General features: G+C 42.7%; 1 protein-coding gene across 2 annotated transcripts in view; it reads right to left on the bottom strand.

Annotated features, from left to right (window-relative positions):
* The window catches only part of INTS9 (integrator complex subunit 9), a 59,929-nt gene that overhangs the window by 31,514 nt on the left and 12,022 nt on the right, over positions 1–16,393 (bottom strand). For both annotated transcript variants that reach the window (XM_053938694.1, XM_053938695.1), the window contains exons 5-9: positions 13,401–13,540; positions 11,684–11,770; positions 7,418–7,538; positions 5,589–5,723; positions 2,860–2,971 (exon numbers count right to left, since the gene is read on the bottom strand). In XM_053938694.1, coding sequence (XP_053794669.1) covers positions 2,860–2,971; positions 5,589–5,723; positions 7,418–7,538; positions 11,684–11,770; positions 13,401–13,540 — 595 coding nt within the window. The remainder of the gene's footprint in view (positions 1–2,859; positions 2,972–5,588; positions 5,724–7,417; positions 7,539–11,683; positions 11,771–13,400; positions 13,541–16,393) is intronic.

Here is a 16,393-nt window from a genome sequence, read left to right as displayed (position 1 = left end):
GGAGAATTATTCCAGCCAGGTGCTCACCAGGCCAGGGATAAGTGTGTGGTGCCCACCACAAAGGGATAAGAATCACCTCCCAGCTTCTGCAAAAGAGGGGTGAAAACCTTTCCAAGAATATTGCTTTCCACACAAACAGCAGGTCCAGTCTGGCTCTCTGCAGCACTAAAACAACTTTTCAGAGTTGTCAGTAAGAGGACACATCTATCTGAGACTTGTTTAAAGCCCAATTTATCTTGGTGACTGATGGATGCTCTCTCCTGATAAAAGTTGTATAATAATCTTGGCATTTTACATTTAGTCTCCTTCAGCAGCTCCATAACAAGTTGTTCAATTTACAACTCACAAAGAGATCCTTGCTTTCCCAATAGCTGCTGCCACAAGGTCGAGTTGGCACCTAAAAAGCAAACTGTGCTCTTTTCTGCTCTCTATAAACACACACAGCCTCACACTCACACAAAATATCACCAACTGTCCCCACAGACAGACTGGCAGCTTTGCTGCTGGTGCCCAAGGCAATGTGGAAATAAAACTGCTCTCCTTGAGTTGCAGAGTGCTGGTGCTGCAGAGCTGAGCAGGGAAAAAAGGGGGCTTGGGGTAAACTGAGAGGAAGCTGGAGGTAGGACAGAGTGAGGGGAGGAAATCCTGTGTGCCTTGGGAATCCTGGGGATCAGGGCTGCAGCTCCACACGCTGGGATGAAAACAGAGCTCAAGGTGGAATTTTCACACCTCCATTTCTGTGCTTCACATCCCTTCTTCACAAGCATGCTGGTACCTCCTCATACCCACTTTTGGTGAATTTTGGTCTGCTTTAGCGTTTTTACCTTGAGTATTCTGAGCTGCTTGTGCACTCACTTGAACATTTTGGAAGTGAGAAAACGCAGATGAAAACTACTGAGCTCAGCCTGCCTACTCAGCTGCTTTTCCTAGTAACCCATTGCTTTTGGACTTTTTTACATATTTGAATGAAAACTGATACTCTGTTTTCCTGATGTTGGGTAGATAAATATGTAAAAGACAGCCCTAAACTGCATTAATGTAGAAATATTTAATTTCTTCAGCTTGCTGTTTTTTGGCAAGTACCACTCAAATTCCAAATTCTTACAATGGCATTATTTTAAGCATGTATCTTCTTTTGATCTTTAATGATTTTCTCATTTCTCTGAGTTTGTCTCATTCAAAACAGAAACTGGCTTGAGGACCTGCAAACCCCTGAAAACAGTTCAGAATCTTTCTGTAAACCAGGAAAAGTTATGCAGACAAACAGCCACCTGTACTGACACATGTAACACATTTATTTATATACTGTCAACTTCTGGATTCTGCTTTGGCCCAACTACAGCTCTAAGACTTTAATTTTAATTTAATTTTAAATGCATTTTAATTTAAATGCATTTTAATTAACAGTCTCACTCTTAGTTTACTCAGCATGATAGGAGGGGATTGTGCCACTGTCTGTCAGAGGGACAGTGACCCCCATGAAGGTCCAGGAGGGACAGAGAAGGGCAGCACATCTGGATTTACCAAAACAAGGTCACCAGAGCTGATCTGTGGCAGCTCACAGGGTAACAAAATTCAGAGTGTTTAAAAACAATGAAAAGGCAGGTGAAATACACACACACGTGTAAAAACACACATTTAGGAAAGGAAGTCACAAGTGTTAACACAGCTTCAAGGGGAGGTTGAACAACACCACTGGGCATCATTAACTACACAAACACATTTAATTCAGGAAATCCCTGAAATAAAAATTCTTAAAGATCATGAGAGCAAAGTATCCCAGAATCCCACCCTGCTCTCCTGCTGTTCTTCAGGCATCTGCACACAGTCCCTGTTGGAGGCAGGATGCTGGCAGAGAGGATCTTCAGTAAAACCCATAATTATCATTCTTATAAAATGCCAAAATGTGCTCTATTAACAGATATTTAGGATCATTGAGTGGGTTGGGTTGGAAGGGACCTTAGAGATCATCCAGTTCCAACCCCCTGCCATGGGAAGGGTCTCATTCCACCAGATCAGGAATTTAGTCTGATTTAGTTTTCTCATGTCTTTTGGTAACCTTTGTCAGGATCCTTCTATCACAAATTCTTTAGTTTTATTTGTAAAAAGTAGTGAATTTAAAATAAAGGGAAGATCTGTAATAAAGGAACGGGGAACAGAGTAGGACAGACATGGAAAAGTGGTTTGATGAAAGAAGGACGACAGCACAGAGGAACTGAGTGGGGGAAGGGGAGAAAAGGAGAGAACAGCACTGGATGTGACATTCCAAACAGGCTGGAAAATGCTGCCATTCACACTGATATCACAGCTTTGCAATTATCAGCTTTTCCAGCTGTGAAAGCGTCTGATTAGGTTTTATATATCTGGGGGTCTATAAATATATCTTGACTTTTTTTTTTTTAAACAGAGATTGTGCTGTTTGCTTTTGATATATTTAAAAGTCAGGTGTAAGAAGGGAAGCAGATGTGCTTGTTTTCAAAACTGAAAGTCATAAAAAAAAACATATAAAGATTTTACTCTGGCTGATACACAGGAAGGAAATAGTAATATTTCAGCTGGGAACAATATCCACATAGCCTGTTGGCAGCCAAGTGACATACTTAGCAAACCAGGAGCAGCAGATGACTAAACCTCATTATACCTGTTCCATTCCAAAACATTTTAGGTACAACTTGTGTCTCTCCAAGCACTTACTGTATTAATGACATCAGGAGCACATCGTAAAATCTAAACAGGTAGTTTTATGCCAGGAGCTATAGCTGGACAACTTGTTCAATTCCAGGAATCTCAGAATTATTTCCCACCCAAAGTCATGAATAAGATGATAAAACAGGCAGGAGATTTCTCTCAGTGACCTACCCAGGTTGCTGCAGAACTCTCCCACCATTCCATCGGGGTTGGCAGTGGGGATCTGGGTCAGCCCTGTCAGGATGAGAACGTCGCTGTTTTTAAGAGAAGCCTGGTCCATGGGCTGGAATAGAGCACAGGGAAATAAAATCAGGAATGGGAGAGTTTCTCCAGGCAGGACACGATGGATACAGTCACCAAACATTTTACACTTCACACTCCTCCATCTGTGGAAAACGAACTTGTTCAATACTGGTGTTTTATTAAAGCAGAATGAAAATGCAAACCCATTTCTCTCAATTAGTAAACAGAGAGTAGATATTCAGAAATTAGACATTAGTGTGACACTAAATACATATTCTTGATAGTGAAAATGTAGCATGATCCAATCTTGATAAGGTAAAATCCAATTCTCTCTCTGCAGATGGTGAAAAGGTAACTTTGAGCCTCACTCTGGGTTGGGATGCCCTTCCCACAGCTACTGATTAAACAAAAGTGAGCAACTGCTGGCAGCTGTGTGGTATTTTATGGTTATTTACTCTCAATAAACAACTCTCTGCAGTCTCACCAACCAGAAAAGATTTCTGCCAGAAGAGACAGATGAAGAGATTTCCTCTGCTGAACCTCCAAGACCACTGTAAGGTCAATTCCCCTGCTCACAGCTCTCCAGAGCCATTCTGAAGCAGTTGAGAAGGACCCTGCTCTGTTAAAAATGCAGGGGAATTTCATATCAATTCTGCCAGGAGTTTAAACTGTGCACCCCCTTGTAGGATCAGGCCTGACATGTGAGATTTATCACAATCTTTGACTCTCTCCAGTGTGTCCATGAAAATGAGATGCCAATAATGCAATAAAAAATAATATGGAATCTGCCTGTGATAATGTACATAATGATTATGGTATATTAGATCCACATAATTTCAGATGCCATTGCACTGAGAGGGCCTGCATTGATTTTTGTGGGTTAATGTAAAGAATATGTCTTAAAAGGCTTTTAGTGACATGTCTGAACCTGTGCTGTCAACTCCTGTTCTCCACTTCAGTGGCAACGGTGTCAATTCCAGCCTCAGGAGAGGGTGAGACAAAATTTCAATGGAAACCATCTGCCAGAAGAACAGGGAACAGTCAGTGGTGCCAGGCCTAAATCCCAACTCACTGGAAAAGCAGCTCTGGATATGTTCAAAGTATATCCTTTTTAAAACAAAATGCAGTGACTTTTTTCACAGCCTGCTTAAAAAAAAATGGGAATTTCATTATGAACACCTCATCATGATCATATAGAGAACCAGGACAGACAAACAACTTTTAACTCCCTGAGGAAGAAATGATTTGTTGTTCAGAATTCTGACTCTGTGCCACTCGAGATATTGCTATCATTACATATTTTCTGTCAAACATCAAAGAGATGTTTGGGAGCTGGTTGGAAGCTCCCAAAACCCACATACAGAAACACCAGACTGTAGCAGCCTGTGCTGGTGCTCACAGGGATTAACCCCAGGACAAAAACTATCCATCGTCCTCAAAAAGAATCTGGAAGCAAATGCAGGACAATGATGATATGGGATAACATCTGTGATGTGATAAAGAACAAGGAAAGTACAAACTGAATGTGACTTTAACTATCTGTTAAACTATTTCTTCTAAAAATGTGCCTGTGAGCAGCTCACTCACACCATTCTCTGCCACTGGGACTTAATTTCCTTAAAAAAAGAGATTTTACCAGAAGCTTCCAGGGAAACGTTCACCTTTGGAAAATGATGAAGTCTGACCTGATAAACTGAATCATATTTCATGTCAGTGAGGAGAAAACATTCTCAGTTACCAAATTACTTTGTACAGGGTGAAGTTTCTCCTCACAGAAATACTGCATTCACACATTGTCAAATACTGCTGCTCCTTCTCTAGGAGGGGATGAGAGCACAGCCCAGGATGGAATGAGGCTGATGAGAAACAGGGATTTAGAGGCTCTGATACATTTTGTGCACCTAAGGATGGCCATACTATTAAGGATCATTTATCTACTGTAGTTTCTCAGCTGAGAACAAGCTTTTAAGTGAGGGATGCTCAGAAGCAAAGCTCTCCAGCAGACACCCACCTTGGGGGAAATCACTTAGTGATCAAAAACCTGACACATCTTCTAAATTATTTTTAAATACCTCCTGCAATAATGCTTTTAACTATTTTGACAACTTCTGAAGCGCATGGCACTGCAAACTTCAAGCCTTTCTTTGCAGTAAGAATTTATGGATCTAGAGAGAATTAATTTACTGGAAATTACATCTACAGCACTATAAAGACTCTGCCCTTAGCAGAGCAGGGTGGAAAAGTTGGCAGCCACTGAGCTATCATTCCTCCTAAGGAAGGATGTTTCAAAAGTGATATAAAGCAGTCTGTGAACTGTCTGTGAAGATTCTTCAGTCAAATATGGATTTCTAAAAGAAGTCACTAATGCTCTTTTGTTCAACTCTTTTGAAAATTTCCTCTTTAGAGTGAAAGACAATTCCACAGTTTTAAGTGAACATCAAATCACCAATAACAAAAGAATTTTAGCTATCTTTTCCTCATAACTATTGATGCCTGTCATTTGTCAGGGTATGTCTTATCAATGCCCATTAAGTCCATGCACTGATAACACTGTTGCCTTAGAGTGGCCTCTACCCTAAACCTGATCCCAGCTGGAATAATCCCTTTTTTTTGGAGCAAAGTTCCTCCTAAAGACTAAGAAAAGTCAGGGGCTGTACCTGAGGGTGTGTTGTAAGCAGAGAAGATCCTGAAACATAAGAAACCTTTTCATAGTGTGACTGGATAATCCAATTGGAACTCCCAAGAGCGTAGCCCGAGCTCAGAGGGGTGACCTGCACAGCACCAAACAGCTCCTGAAACACACAGAGAGAGGCATTGACTTCAGAGAGCCCCAGAAGAAATCAGGACAGGTCATTTTGTCATCAGTGATAGGAATTTCAAAAGCAGTTCTGCTGCTCAAAGCCTTTGTGAAGCTGTTCTCTTGAGAATTACATCTGCTGGTTTTACCCACCTGTGTCTAGCAGGAGACACGCTCTGAGAAAAGCTTTTCCTGAGGCAGGGCCTCCATAAAGTCTCTCTTCCATGTGAATTTTATGGCATCTGAGTTCACACTGAATAATACCTCAAAATGAAGGAATCAAGCAGGGTCTTGATCCTCTGCTTGCCTCTACTGTATTGAAAAAGCTTGTGGGAGCTTTGCATCTTTGAAGACTCTGTTCTGCTTTAGTCAAATATAATTGGTATTGGCCAGCAGGAGAGAAGGAAGGACAAGTACTTCTATATTGATATAAAAACTCTGCTTGGATTGCAAATTTTACTGTGGAAAACAAACTTAACCTCAAACTCACTCGCTTTCTAACTTTATTTCTTTTTAAATGCTACCTGCTGGTGATTTAGCAACAACACCCTGCAAACTCAATCCACATTTTAGTTTCAGTGCAAGCAACGTGACAGTTGTCTCCTTTCCAGGTGTCATTAGGAACTGTATTCCTTCATCTGTACCCAGAAATGTGGAATACTTGTTTGGAGAAAGGAAAACAAACCTTCATATACATACCTCCCTAATGTGATCTGCCTTCTGGTTACTGAATGATAGAACAAGCATCTGATTAATGCAATATAATGATTTTTCTAGTATTTCAATACATATTTGGATGCCTTGAAAAACAAGGCAGGGGGGTCTTCATTCCTTAGTGTGTAAGCCAAGGCTCTAAAGTTTGATTATTTGAAAAGTTAGCTTTGGGAAGAGAAAAAATACAGGTTTTTTTTTCCCCCAGTAACTACAAAATAATGATTGGCTCAGATACACAGATCTAAAATTAGGGGAGATGCATCTACACTGTGAGGACAGTCAAAAATGAACTGTAACAATCCACGGATAATGAGGAGTCACAGCTCACTTTAATATTTTTATTTTTTATGGCATCTGAGCAGCAAAACCAGGTATCACGGCCCAAAAAAGAGCAGGGATCATGGCACACATGCTGCCAACAAGCCATATGGGATCTGCAGGCTATGGAACTGTGGGTTCAGTCCATTCTGGAAACTACACTGGATTATAGTCAACAGCATTACAGACAATAACTGTTAGCTGGGAGCTCTAGGAAAGGAGTTTCTGAAGTTCACATTGAACCATTAGGTTTTGTTTACAGTCCCTAATTTACAGTATGAAACAAAGCGGAGGCTAAAGCACTCTAAAGATTCCCAGAAGTGAGATTGGGGAGCTGGGAAGGGGATGTGGCTTAGAGACAGAGAGGATACATTCACTCCCTGCATCCTCCCAGCTCTCAGTGGGCCAGCCATCAGCTCCAAATTTGAGGGCACGCCGCCTTAAAATTGGCCTCCCCAAGGAAGAGCAGAAACAAATGGATATTCCCTGATTTCACCAAACAAGAGCCCTTCCTGGGAGGCAGACTGAAGGGCAGTCTGTGTAATCCTGTCTTGTTTGCCTATACCAGGGTAACTAGATCCAACACAGGATCTAGAGGGGGAGAAGCTGGGGAACAGTCGTTGGTGTTGCCCCGAGGACAGCTGTCCAGGTACTCACGATTTTCTGGGAATAGCCCACCAGCTGGATCTTGCTGAGGGCTGCGTTCACCTCAGGCATGGTGTAGCACTTCCTCCACATGGACACCTCCACCGCGTCCTTCAGCGGGGCCGGCAGCAACCTGCAAACACCAGCGGGAGGTTCTGTGGGGATCCAGAACAATAGCTGGTGCTGGACCAGCTTCTACAACAATTTACATTCTCCAGTTCTTTAATTTTACCCTTTTAAACTTTTATTTTCAGTGTGCCTGGTGCTTCAAAGTGAGGAGCAAGACCTTCTGCCTGCTGAGGAGCAAAGCCACACTTCCCAATCTGCCTCACCCTAAGGATTGCTCTCCTCCAGCGCTCTTTGTCTTTGTTGCTTTTCTGTCCAGCCCTTGCATCAAAGAAGTAGCTGTGATCAAGGTGTTACCACAACTCTTGGGGTATTTTCACCACTGATGAAAGGTGCTGGCTGATCTGAGATGTCAACATGAAATGCACCTTCAGCACTGGGATCTTGGATCAGCGTCCGTTTTTCATATCATAATCCTCTGAATAATACCCTAATAATCTGAAACAATCTGGTGATTAAAGTACAGTTACCACACCATGAGCAGGGATGGCTCTGCCCTGATTTCTGCCACTGGTCTCTTCCAAGAGCACATATCCCTGCAGCTCGGCTTCCCTGCCTTCAATCCCACTTCCCTTCCGAGTGCCCTGGCAGGGACACATGAGCTGACACTGCAGAGCTCTTTGAAATCCCCTCCACGGAAGTGTTTAAGATGTTTTTCACCAAAGTAAGATCCATCCATTCTGCTCCTCACAGACATTGCAAGTCAGCTGGCCGGCATTGTCAAGGGAAGAAGTGAACTATAATGTCACAGGCTGGAAGAGGGATGGCTAACTTCTGGGAAATAAATCTTCCTTAGCAACATGAACTGAGGCAGGAAGCAGCACAGCTGCCAAATGCGTAAGAAGAATAGAAATTTTTTTTTTGTATATTAAACCGATGCTAAATCAAAGGCTAATTCAAACCAATTTCCAAAGATTTATGAAAATTGGTCAGGTTTCTTTGATCAATTTGTTTAAAGGAATTTAATTTATTGTTATATCTACTAGGTCAGTGAACTCCTCCATAATTTAAGATACTGAAGAAAGGATTAAGGGCAGGTCTTGCCAAGACCACAGCACAGGTCCAGAACGATAACTGTAATTCCAGCACATGCTGGCTGAAAGCACCCCGTGCTTCAGGAAACAAACAAAGCCTTCAAGGTCTTTTTTGGGAAGTTGTAAGCAGCAAAAGGCCACACAATGTGGAGAGTTGTCCACCACTGCACTGAAGCAAATTGCCTGTAAAAGCCTTTAACCTACCATAAGAAGCATTTAGTGTTGGATGCTTTCAGGAGCTTCTCTTCTGGGAAGAGGAAAATGTTTCTGCAGGTAATGGAGAAAGTGGGGAATTGTCCTTGGTGAAGGAAGTTTCTCTTAGCCTTGACTGTGGCTACACTGAGAATTCTCTGATCTCTGGCAGAGACCAGTGGCACCAGTCCCAGTGGTTTCATGAAGCTGAGTGGCAATGAGGTGCTGGTCCCTCAGATGCATTCAACCTGTCATCTCACTTCTAAAATCCCTACAGAGTTACCAGAGGATATTTTGTGGTCTGGAGTAAATCTACTGCCACCATGGCAACATCCTGTTAAAGATCACCTCACAACAACCAGATGTGTGAGGGCAGCTGCTGGGACAGCCATAAACGGGGACCACGAATCCACACGGTTGAGGACATAGAATTCACCCTTAAAAAACTCAGGGATTTGTATTCTTCCCTGGGATCTGCACAGAGACAGTCCCTCCTGGTCAATGCAGAGGGTGACATTTAATATATGATGTAAAATCCCAGAACTGTTTGAAGGGAGAGGAGGATGGCAGCACCAAACTGCATCAGGCCACGGCCTCTCTTGTGCCCTGCTCAGCCTCAGGAAACAGCCTGTTTCAAACACTTTAAAAGATATAGGAAACCATCAAACAAGAAGTCAACAAAGTGCCTTTCACAAGGCAAACTTCCTCTTTAGCCCCTGAATCCCAATCAGTGTGAAAGATATCCTGGCTGCAATCTACAGAGCTTCCATGAGACTGCTCATTTGAAATAAAAGCCAGTGGCAATAAAACTGGCTAAGCAATTAGTTCAGACTGGATCTGATAATGGAAAAATGTAAACCACTATAATGAACTTATTATATTTTATACAGTATTTGCATTTAAAATGCTCCAGTGCTTTATCTAATGAAGATGATAATACTTTGTGTTTTATACTAACTGTTTGGAGCAGAATTAGCTGAACTGTAAAGCAGTAATGGGGATTGATCAGCCTGAAAAATTAAAGTTAGACTCAGAAGTAATAAGTATTCTGTTCTAGCAACAGCCAAGTAGGAAAAAAAAATCCCAATTCATCAAGATCACATTTTCTTAAGTAACGGATGTCAGTCCAAGCCTGCATGTGCCATTAGCCAGGTGCTAATTTGGGGATCAGTAGATGTTTTGCTCTAATAATCAGTTCCATTCACGCCTGCGTGACACTTGTCACCAGGCATCTCAAAACACTTTGCAAACATTAATTAAAGTCCCCGTGTGCCCTCTGTGCTGGATGGGAGCTCTGTTTTACAGATGCATAGAGAGGTGAAGGGGGAAACTCAGGGCACAGGTGGGGCAGAGGTGAAGAGACAGTTCACATTTGTTCCCTTGTTCCAGCTCAAAGACAACATTGGTTCATACCAGCAGAGTTTATTATACACAAATTTATGTTATTAAACCGCTGTTTAGTGGCTCCCACCTCCCTGCTACCCCTTTACAACAGCTACAGGATGGAACTATGAATTTTGGGGGACATCCCCAGCAATAGGAGAGAGGAACACGTATTTTAAATACCACTTCAAGGGAAAAAAGGCTCCAGTCTTCTAGAGCAGCTGAATCAGAACAAAAATTCCCTCTCTGTGTTCTCCTCTGGAATAATCAGCAGCATGCAAAGTGCCAGGCAGCACTTTTCCTAAAATACGACCACCAGGAAAGTGACATTATATGAGCTGCAAGATATATGACTCTCCTTTAAACCATGCATACAAAACATGCCTGGTGTGACAGGAATAATGGCTCCAGTCCTCTCTCTCCACACACTGGGAACCTCAGCAGTGGCTCTGGGTAGGCCAGTGGATCCCAAAATTAAAAAAAAAAAAAAAAAAAAACACTATTCTAAAAATCCTGCAGAACTTCAGTGTATTTAGTTGTGCTTTACATCCAACATGACATCTGCTTGTCTTCTTCAAAAGAGTGAGAGTTACAGTGTAAAGGCTTCTCCTGAATTCAGCAGGGGAACACAATATACAGCTAAAAATGTGGTAATTTGGATTTTTAATTTTTGCTTTGTGATATTGGGAAATATCAAGGCTACTCTTCTAATGTAAGAAATAATTCACTTTTAGGAAACTTCTAAATCAAGCCATCTTGAGATTTAGGAGTATAAAAAGGGAGATCAATTAAAAATGCACAAAGCAGCTTTTAAAAATAACTTTTTAATCAACCAACCCTATCTTTAAAATGTGCTAAAAACGAAACTGTCTCCTCCAAGGAACATGTTGTGCACCTGAAATTGTTTTTATTCCCAAGGAAAGCATCATCTACAATTAGTAAACTGTATGGAGAATTTTTAGATTCCATAGGCTTTCAAACCTCTGAGCATCTTGTTTTGATGTATAGCTGGAATAATGGACATGGTGCTTCCAAATAAGTTTTTTTATTCAGATTTTAATTTGTTCTTAAATTTTGGAAAGCCAAAAAGCCCACCTCTGCTATTCGGGTGTAAACATGGGAAGAAAGGTAACACCAGTGACCTCCAACAGCTGTGTCTTGACTTTCTTACTATGTCAGCAAACATAAATGTAAATACAACTTAAATTTAAATTATTTCAATGCAGTATCATTAAATTTAAATAGCCTTCTCATTTCACCAACTTTCTATGATGTTACTACCAAAGTCCGCTGGTTTTATCTACCATCATGGAGCTGAACTGTGTGAGGTGAGATCAGGGGAAGCTTTGCTGTTACCAAGTCTTTCTCCAAGAAACAAATTTGTGAGGTTGGAAAACAACGATGTGCAGAAATGATTAAAGAAATAATCGACCCAAGGAGTCACAGCAGCAAATCTCAAATGGTGGGAGCTGAGCCATCCTCACAGTGACTCCCAAACTTTGGTGCTTTGGGACAATCACCTTTCCTGGCACTTGGTCCTTACCTTTGCACCTCCTTGTTCTTCCACATGGAGGCAGACTGAGCCTTTGGCACGCGTTCAATGGAATTCACCAGCTCTTCCATCAGGAGCCTGAAAACAGAAATCAAACCTAAATTAGCACTGCCTCCTTTCACACAGGAGAGAACTTTGGCCCAAATCTTTACAAAATACCATAGAAATTGTAACACTCAGAGGGGTTCTTCCCACAGAGGCCATCACCAGCACTGCCCCTGTTTATCCAAGGAGTGTTTCCAATTCCATCTGCTTGCAACAGAGGAGGATCTGGCCCACTGGGTTATGGGCTATTTGGAAAGTGCAAGATAATTTCTTCATTACTGACTGCTTGTGATAAGTAATGAGACAAAACACACAACAAAAACTCCTCAGCTGATGCCTGTTTATCACTTAGGGAAACCAAGCATGTTGTCAGAGTGAACTCTCTTCATCTGCCAATGCATATTTGAGACAGGAAAAGGTGTCAAACATTAGAAATTGTCACTGCAGATTCCCCTGCCCAAAACTAAACAACATTTGTGATTGTGTGCAGGCTTTCCCTTGAAGTTTGGAGCAGAAGGAGAGCATGTGGAATGACCTGGGATGGGGAGAACCACACCAGTGCAATTTCCCATAAGACTGTGCTTGTTGTCTCCAGCTCTGGACCAGCAAAGCCCAGAGGTCTACTACTCGTTCATATTTACACAATTCCTTTCACCTACAAGGGCCTTCAGTTTCTGTTTGTTTTCACACAATGGGGGAATTACTCTGGCATGGGAAGTTTGCACAGGACCTTCACTGGACAAAGATTCCTGCCCTAAAGTGTTTACAGAGTAGTCCAGATAGGAGGGCCTTATCTAGCTCCTAATTACTGAATGTAGCAGCTCAGCAGGAGAGAGGAACAGAGCTCAGTTCCAGTTAGGCCTCACCAAACCTGCAGCATTTGGTGTTGACCCATCCAATCCACAAGACAATTTTGTAAAAATAAACTGGCAAGTTTGATGACTGTTCTGGTTTTGACTGCACTGTCATATCTTTTTCTATTTCAGTCTCCTATTTCTGCCATTTTTCTCAGTGCTTCTCTCTGGAGTTCAGAGCTCATGTAGCTCAGCTATCATTTGAGATGATGTCAGCTTGAATTCTTTTCTGTGGAGTGGAGGAAGTGTGATTATATGGAATCATAAAATCCTAGAATGGTTTGGGTTGGAAGGGACCTTGAGGATCATTTAGTTCCAACACCTGCCATGGGCAGGGACACCTTCCACTAGACCTGGTTGCTCTAAGTCCTGTCCAACCTGGTCTTGAACACTTCCAGGGATGGGGCAGTTACAGCTTCTGTGGGGAACAAGTCCAGTTTTCTGATTGGGAAGACTCCTTTTGGTTAAGGGGAACAGAGAAGAGGAGGAGACGTCTTTGATCCATAGTTTTTGAAGGTCTGAAGTTGCCTATATGGAAATTACTGAGGTGTCTCAGCCCACTCAAATTCCACTGTCCCACATCTATGGCCTGGACTCAACACAAAGAACCTGCTGGAAAGGTTGATGGTTCCAGAGGTTGGGAAACATGGAGTTAACACATTTGCAGCACTAAGGACTTGGCTGGCATTCAGCTCCTGCCTGAAAGCCTCTTCGGAACATTAGACACCACTCCTCTCCCCACATTGTCCTTTACACCTTCTCCTCAGCAGTGATGAAAGAGGAGCAGAGAATCTGAAGGGGCTTTTTACCTGCCAATTTGAACAGTGGGCTCGGTGGCATAAACTGTTCCAGTGAATCCTGTGTACTCTGTGATGTAGGGCAGTGCCATCATGCAGTGATAGTTGGAGATCAAGATTACATCCACTGTGGAGAGGTCAAGCAGTTCAGTCTGAAAACAGAGCAGAGATAAGCAACTTGTAACCCTTTCATGCAGTTTAATAAATGGCAGAAAAAATTCTTCTTCTACTTTTTTTGAACTTTATTGCAGGAATGTAACTGGTTTATAAAAGCATGTCTCAGCTGTGGCAAAGATTAATGTTACCTTTAAATTAATAAGATTTATTTTAAAAGCCCCCTTAAAATTATTCCATTCTCCAACCTGGAAAAGAAACCATGTCCTGGGTTTTTCTGTCTTTCAGGTGATGAAATGGCTGCTGTTATGAGATCCATGATTATTTTACTTTTATCAAAGAATTGATGTGTGTACCTCCTTAGGGAGGAATAGACACCAAAACTTCTGCAGCAGTGATTTAGGGTGTCTCATTTTTTTTTTTAATGCAGCACATCATACTGTACCCCAAGGAAGACATGAACGAAGGGTTTATTTATTAATATGCTTAAAAATAATCGTCATATTTTCCCAAAGTAAATGCTTGGCATCTTTCTCATTCACATTTCCTACAGCAGGAGATGAAGCCCATTCACAGGATACAACAAAATGGATGGGTGGGCCCAATTAGTTTTGATGTGACAGTTTAGACAAGAGTTCTGAGAGTGAAAGAAGATTTCACACATTGTTAAAAGAATTTTAATTAGAAATATTTACTGGTAATGCTGTAACACGAATGGTGTCAAGTCAGAAATTTACAAGATTACTGACCTCTAACTCAGTTATTATAGAGCAGCTAATGGAATTCAACACTCATCAAGCACATATTATCTGATTACAAGGCTTGGTCCAGCGATTTGAATAAAAAAGGCAAGAAAGTAGGTCACTCTGCTTTGCAGAGGGCTGACACAGTGCTCTGGTGACAAGCTGCTTAACTCCTCCTAAGCACTCATGGTTTCAATCCATGATCAGCAATGAGCTGAGCTGAGAACAGGAGGTGAAACACCACCCTCAGCTCCATGACAAGGCACCTTTTATCTTCCTAGGCTTCCAGGCAGGAACACACTCCCTGCAAGGTATCAAAGGATCTGCTGATGCCTGCTCCTGCCAAAGCTTGGATTGCCCACACCTTGGTTTTCAGCTGTGTCCAGACTGTACAGGATCAAATTCTGGACTGGTTTGGGTGGGAAGGCCCTTAAAGACCAACCTGTTCCACCCAGGGACACCCTCCACTATCCCAGGTTGCTCCAAGCCCTGTCCAGCCTGACCTTGGACACTGCCAGGGGCAGCCACAGCTTCTCTGGACTCCCTGTGCCAGGGCCTCTCCACCCTCAGAGTCAGGAATTCCATCCCAATATCCCATCTATCCCTGCCCTCTGGCAGTGGGAAGCCATTCCCTGTGTCCTGTCCTTGCACATCCCTTATCCCAAATCCCTCTGTAACTCCCCTGGAGCCCCTTTAGGCTCTGGAAGGGTCTCTGAGGTCTCCATGGAGCCTTCTCTTCTCCAGGTGAACACACCCAGCTCTCAGCTTGGCTCCAGAGCAGAGGGGCTCCAGCCCTGAGCTGAATGCCAGCCCAGGAGAGCCATCAGGAGGATACACACCAGCGCTTTCCAACCTTAATCATGCCACATCTCAGCACCTTAGAAGCATTTACTGATAGGATGAAAAGGGTGTCAAAACCAAAACAAAGTGAAATCTTCCCTGGGGCTTGCAGCAATCTCACTAAAGTGCCTTTGAGCTGAAGAGGCTTAAAAATGTTTCTTGCATGTGAAGTGAGAGAGCAGAAGGTTGCCAAGCAGAGAGAGGGCACTCTGACATGTGTGAGAGTACTCTGCTGCTGAGACAGCCTCGTATCACCTTGTGGCTGCTGGATTACACCCAAATCTTGGCTTGCTTTGGCAATGGTGTTCTGGAAGCGATACAGAGATTCTCTGGCTAACTGCTTCTGCAGACAAGTTTCTTCAAAAGAAGTGGCATGGAAGGAGATAAAGTGAAAGTCTCTTTCACACAAGCTCCCTCTTATCCTGTGTTGCCAAACAGCAGCAACATTTCCACTCTGTTTGCAGCTGGCCATGACTCCAGAACATCCTGCAGGCAGGTGGGCTCAAGGTGTGAGCTGGATATCACAGCAGATCTCTTCCCAGTGCTCATGGAGGAGATGTGGCATCTGCTGGGAATTTTGGGAAACATCTGAGAGGCCATTTTTAAAGTCCCTGTGCAGTTGGTTGCCATCTTCTGGTTGTAGGATGGGCTGCTGGGAAGCAGCTTCGTGCAGTGGTTAACAGGAGTAAGATGAAGCATCCCCATCTGTCATATTTAGAGCTACGCATGTAGGAGGTATTTTCCAGCCCAAAGTAACCAGAAAGTCTGGCTGAAGTACCCTAAACTCCAGCAGATAATCACTCCAAAGAGAATCTAGCACATAAACCCTGTCCTTCCCAAGATCTGGGCCATAATGGCACTTTCTACACACACAGATGCTTCCCACATCCCTGAGTTTCACAGGACGGTAACCAAAAGGCTCACAAGAACACAGAATTATTAGGGTTTTGGGCTGGTCTTTTTTTGGTGTGATTGGATTATGACAATTCCAGCTGGGTTGGAATGGTTGTAATCTGTTGGAACCACTTGCCAAAACCAGTACCAGAGCTGCCAACTTGTTTGGAAGAATCAAGATGACTGGAGTGATGCCAGAGGTGAGTTCCATGGGATTCACACATGGGAACAATATTGCCAGAACCTCAGCAGGCTGACAGCAACCTTCCAGGAGTGTTTTGTGCTTCCTGTCTGCAAGGTCAGGCAGAAATGAAAAAAAAAAAAAAAATCTGCCCAAAAGCAATTGTGTCTGTCTTTGAAAGACAGAGAAAACATCCCACCATGAAATGAAAGAACAGGTGTTCTCACACTCTG

This window comes from Vidua chalybeata, chromosome 3 (genome assembly GCF_026979565.1).
Source record: "Vidua chalybeata isolate OUT-0048 chromosome 3, bVidCha1 merged haplotype, whole genome shotgun sequence".
Taxonomy (NCBI): domain Eukaryota; kingdom Metazoa; phylum Chordata; class Aves; order Passeriformes; family Viduidae; genus Vidua; species Vidua chalybeata.
The sequence above is the reverse complement of the archived record's forward strand: the minus strand, read 5'-3'. Positions and strand labels throughout refer to the sequence as shown.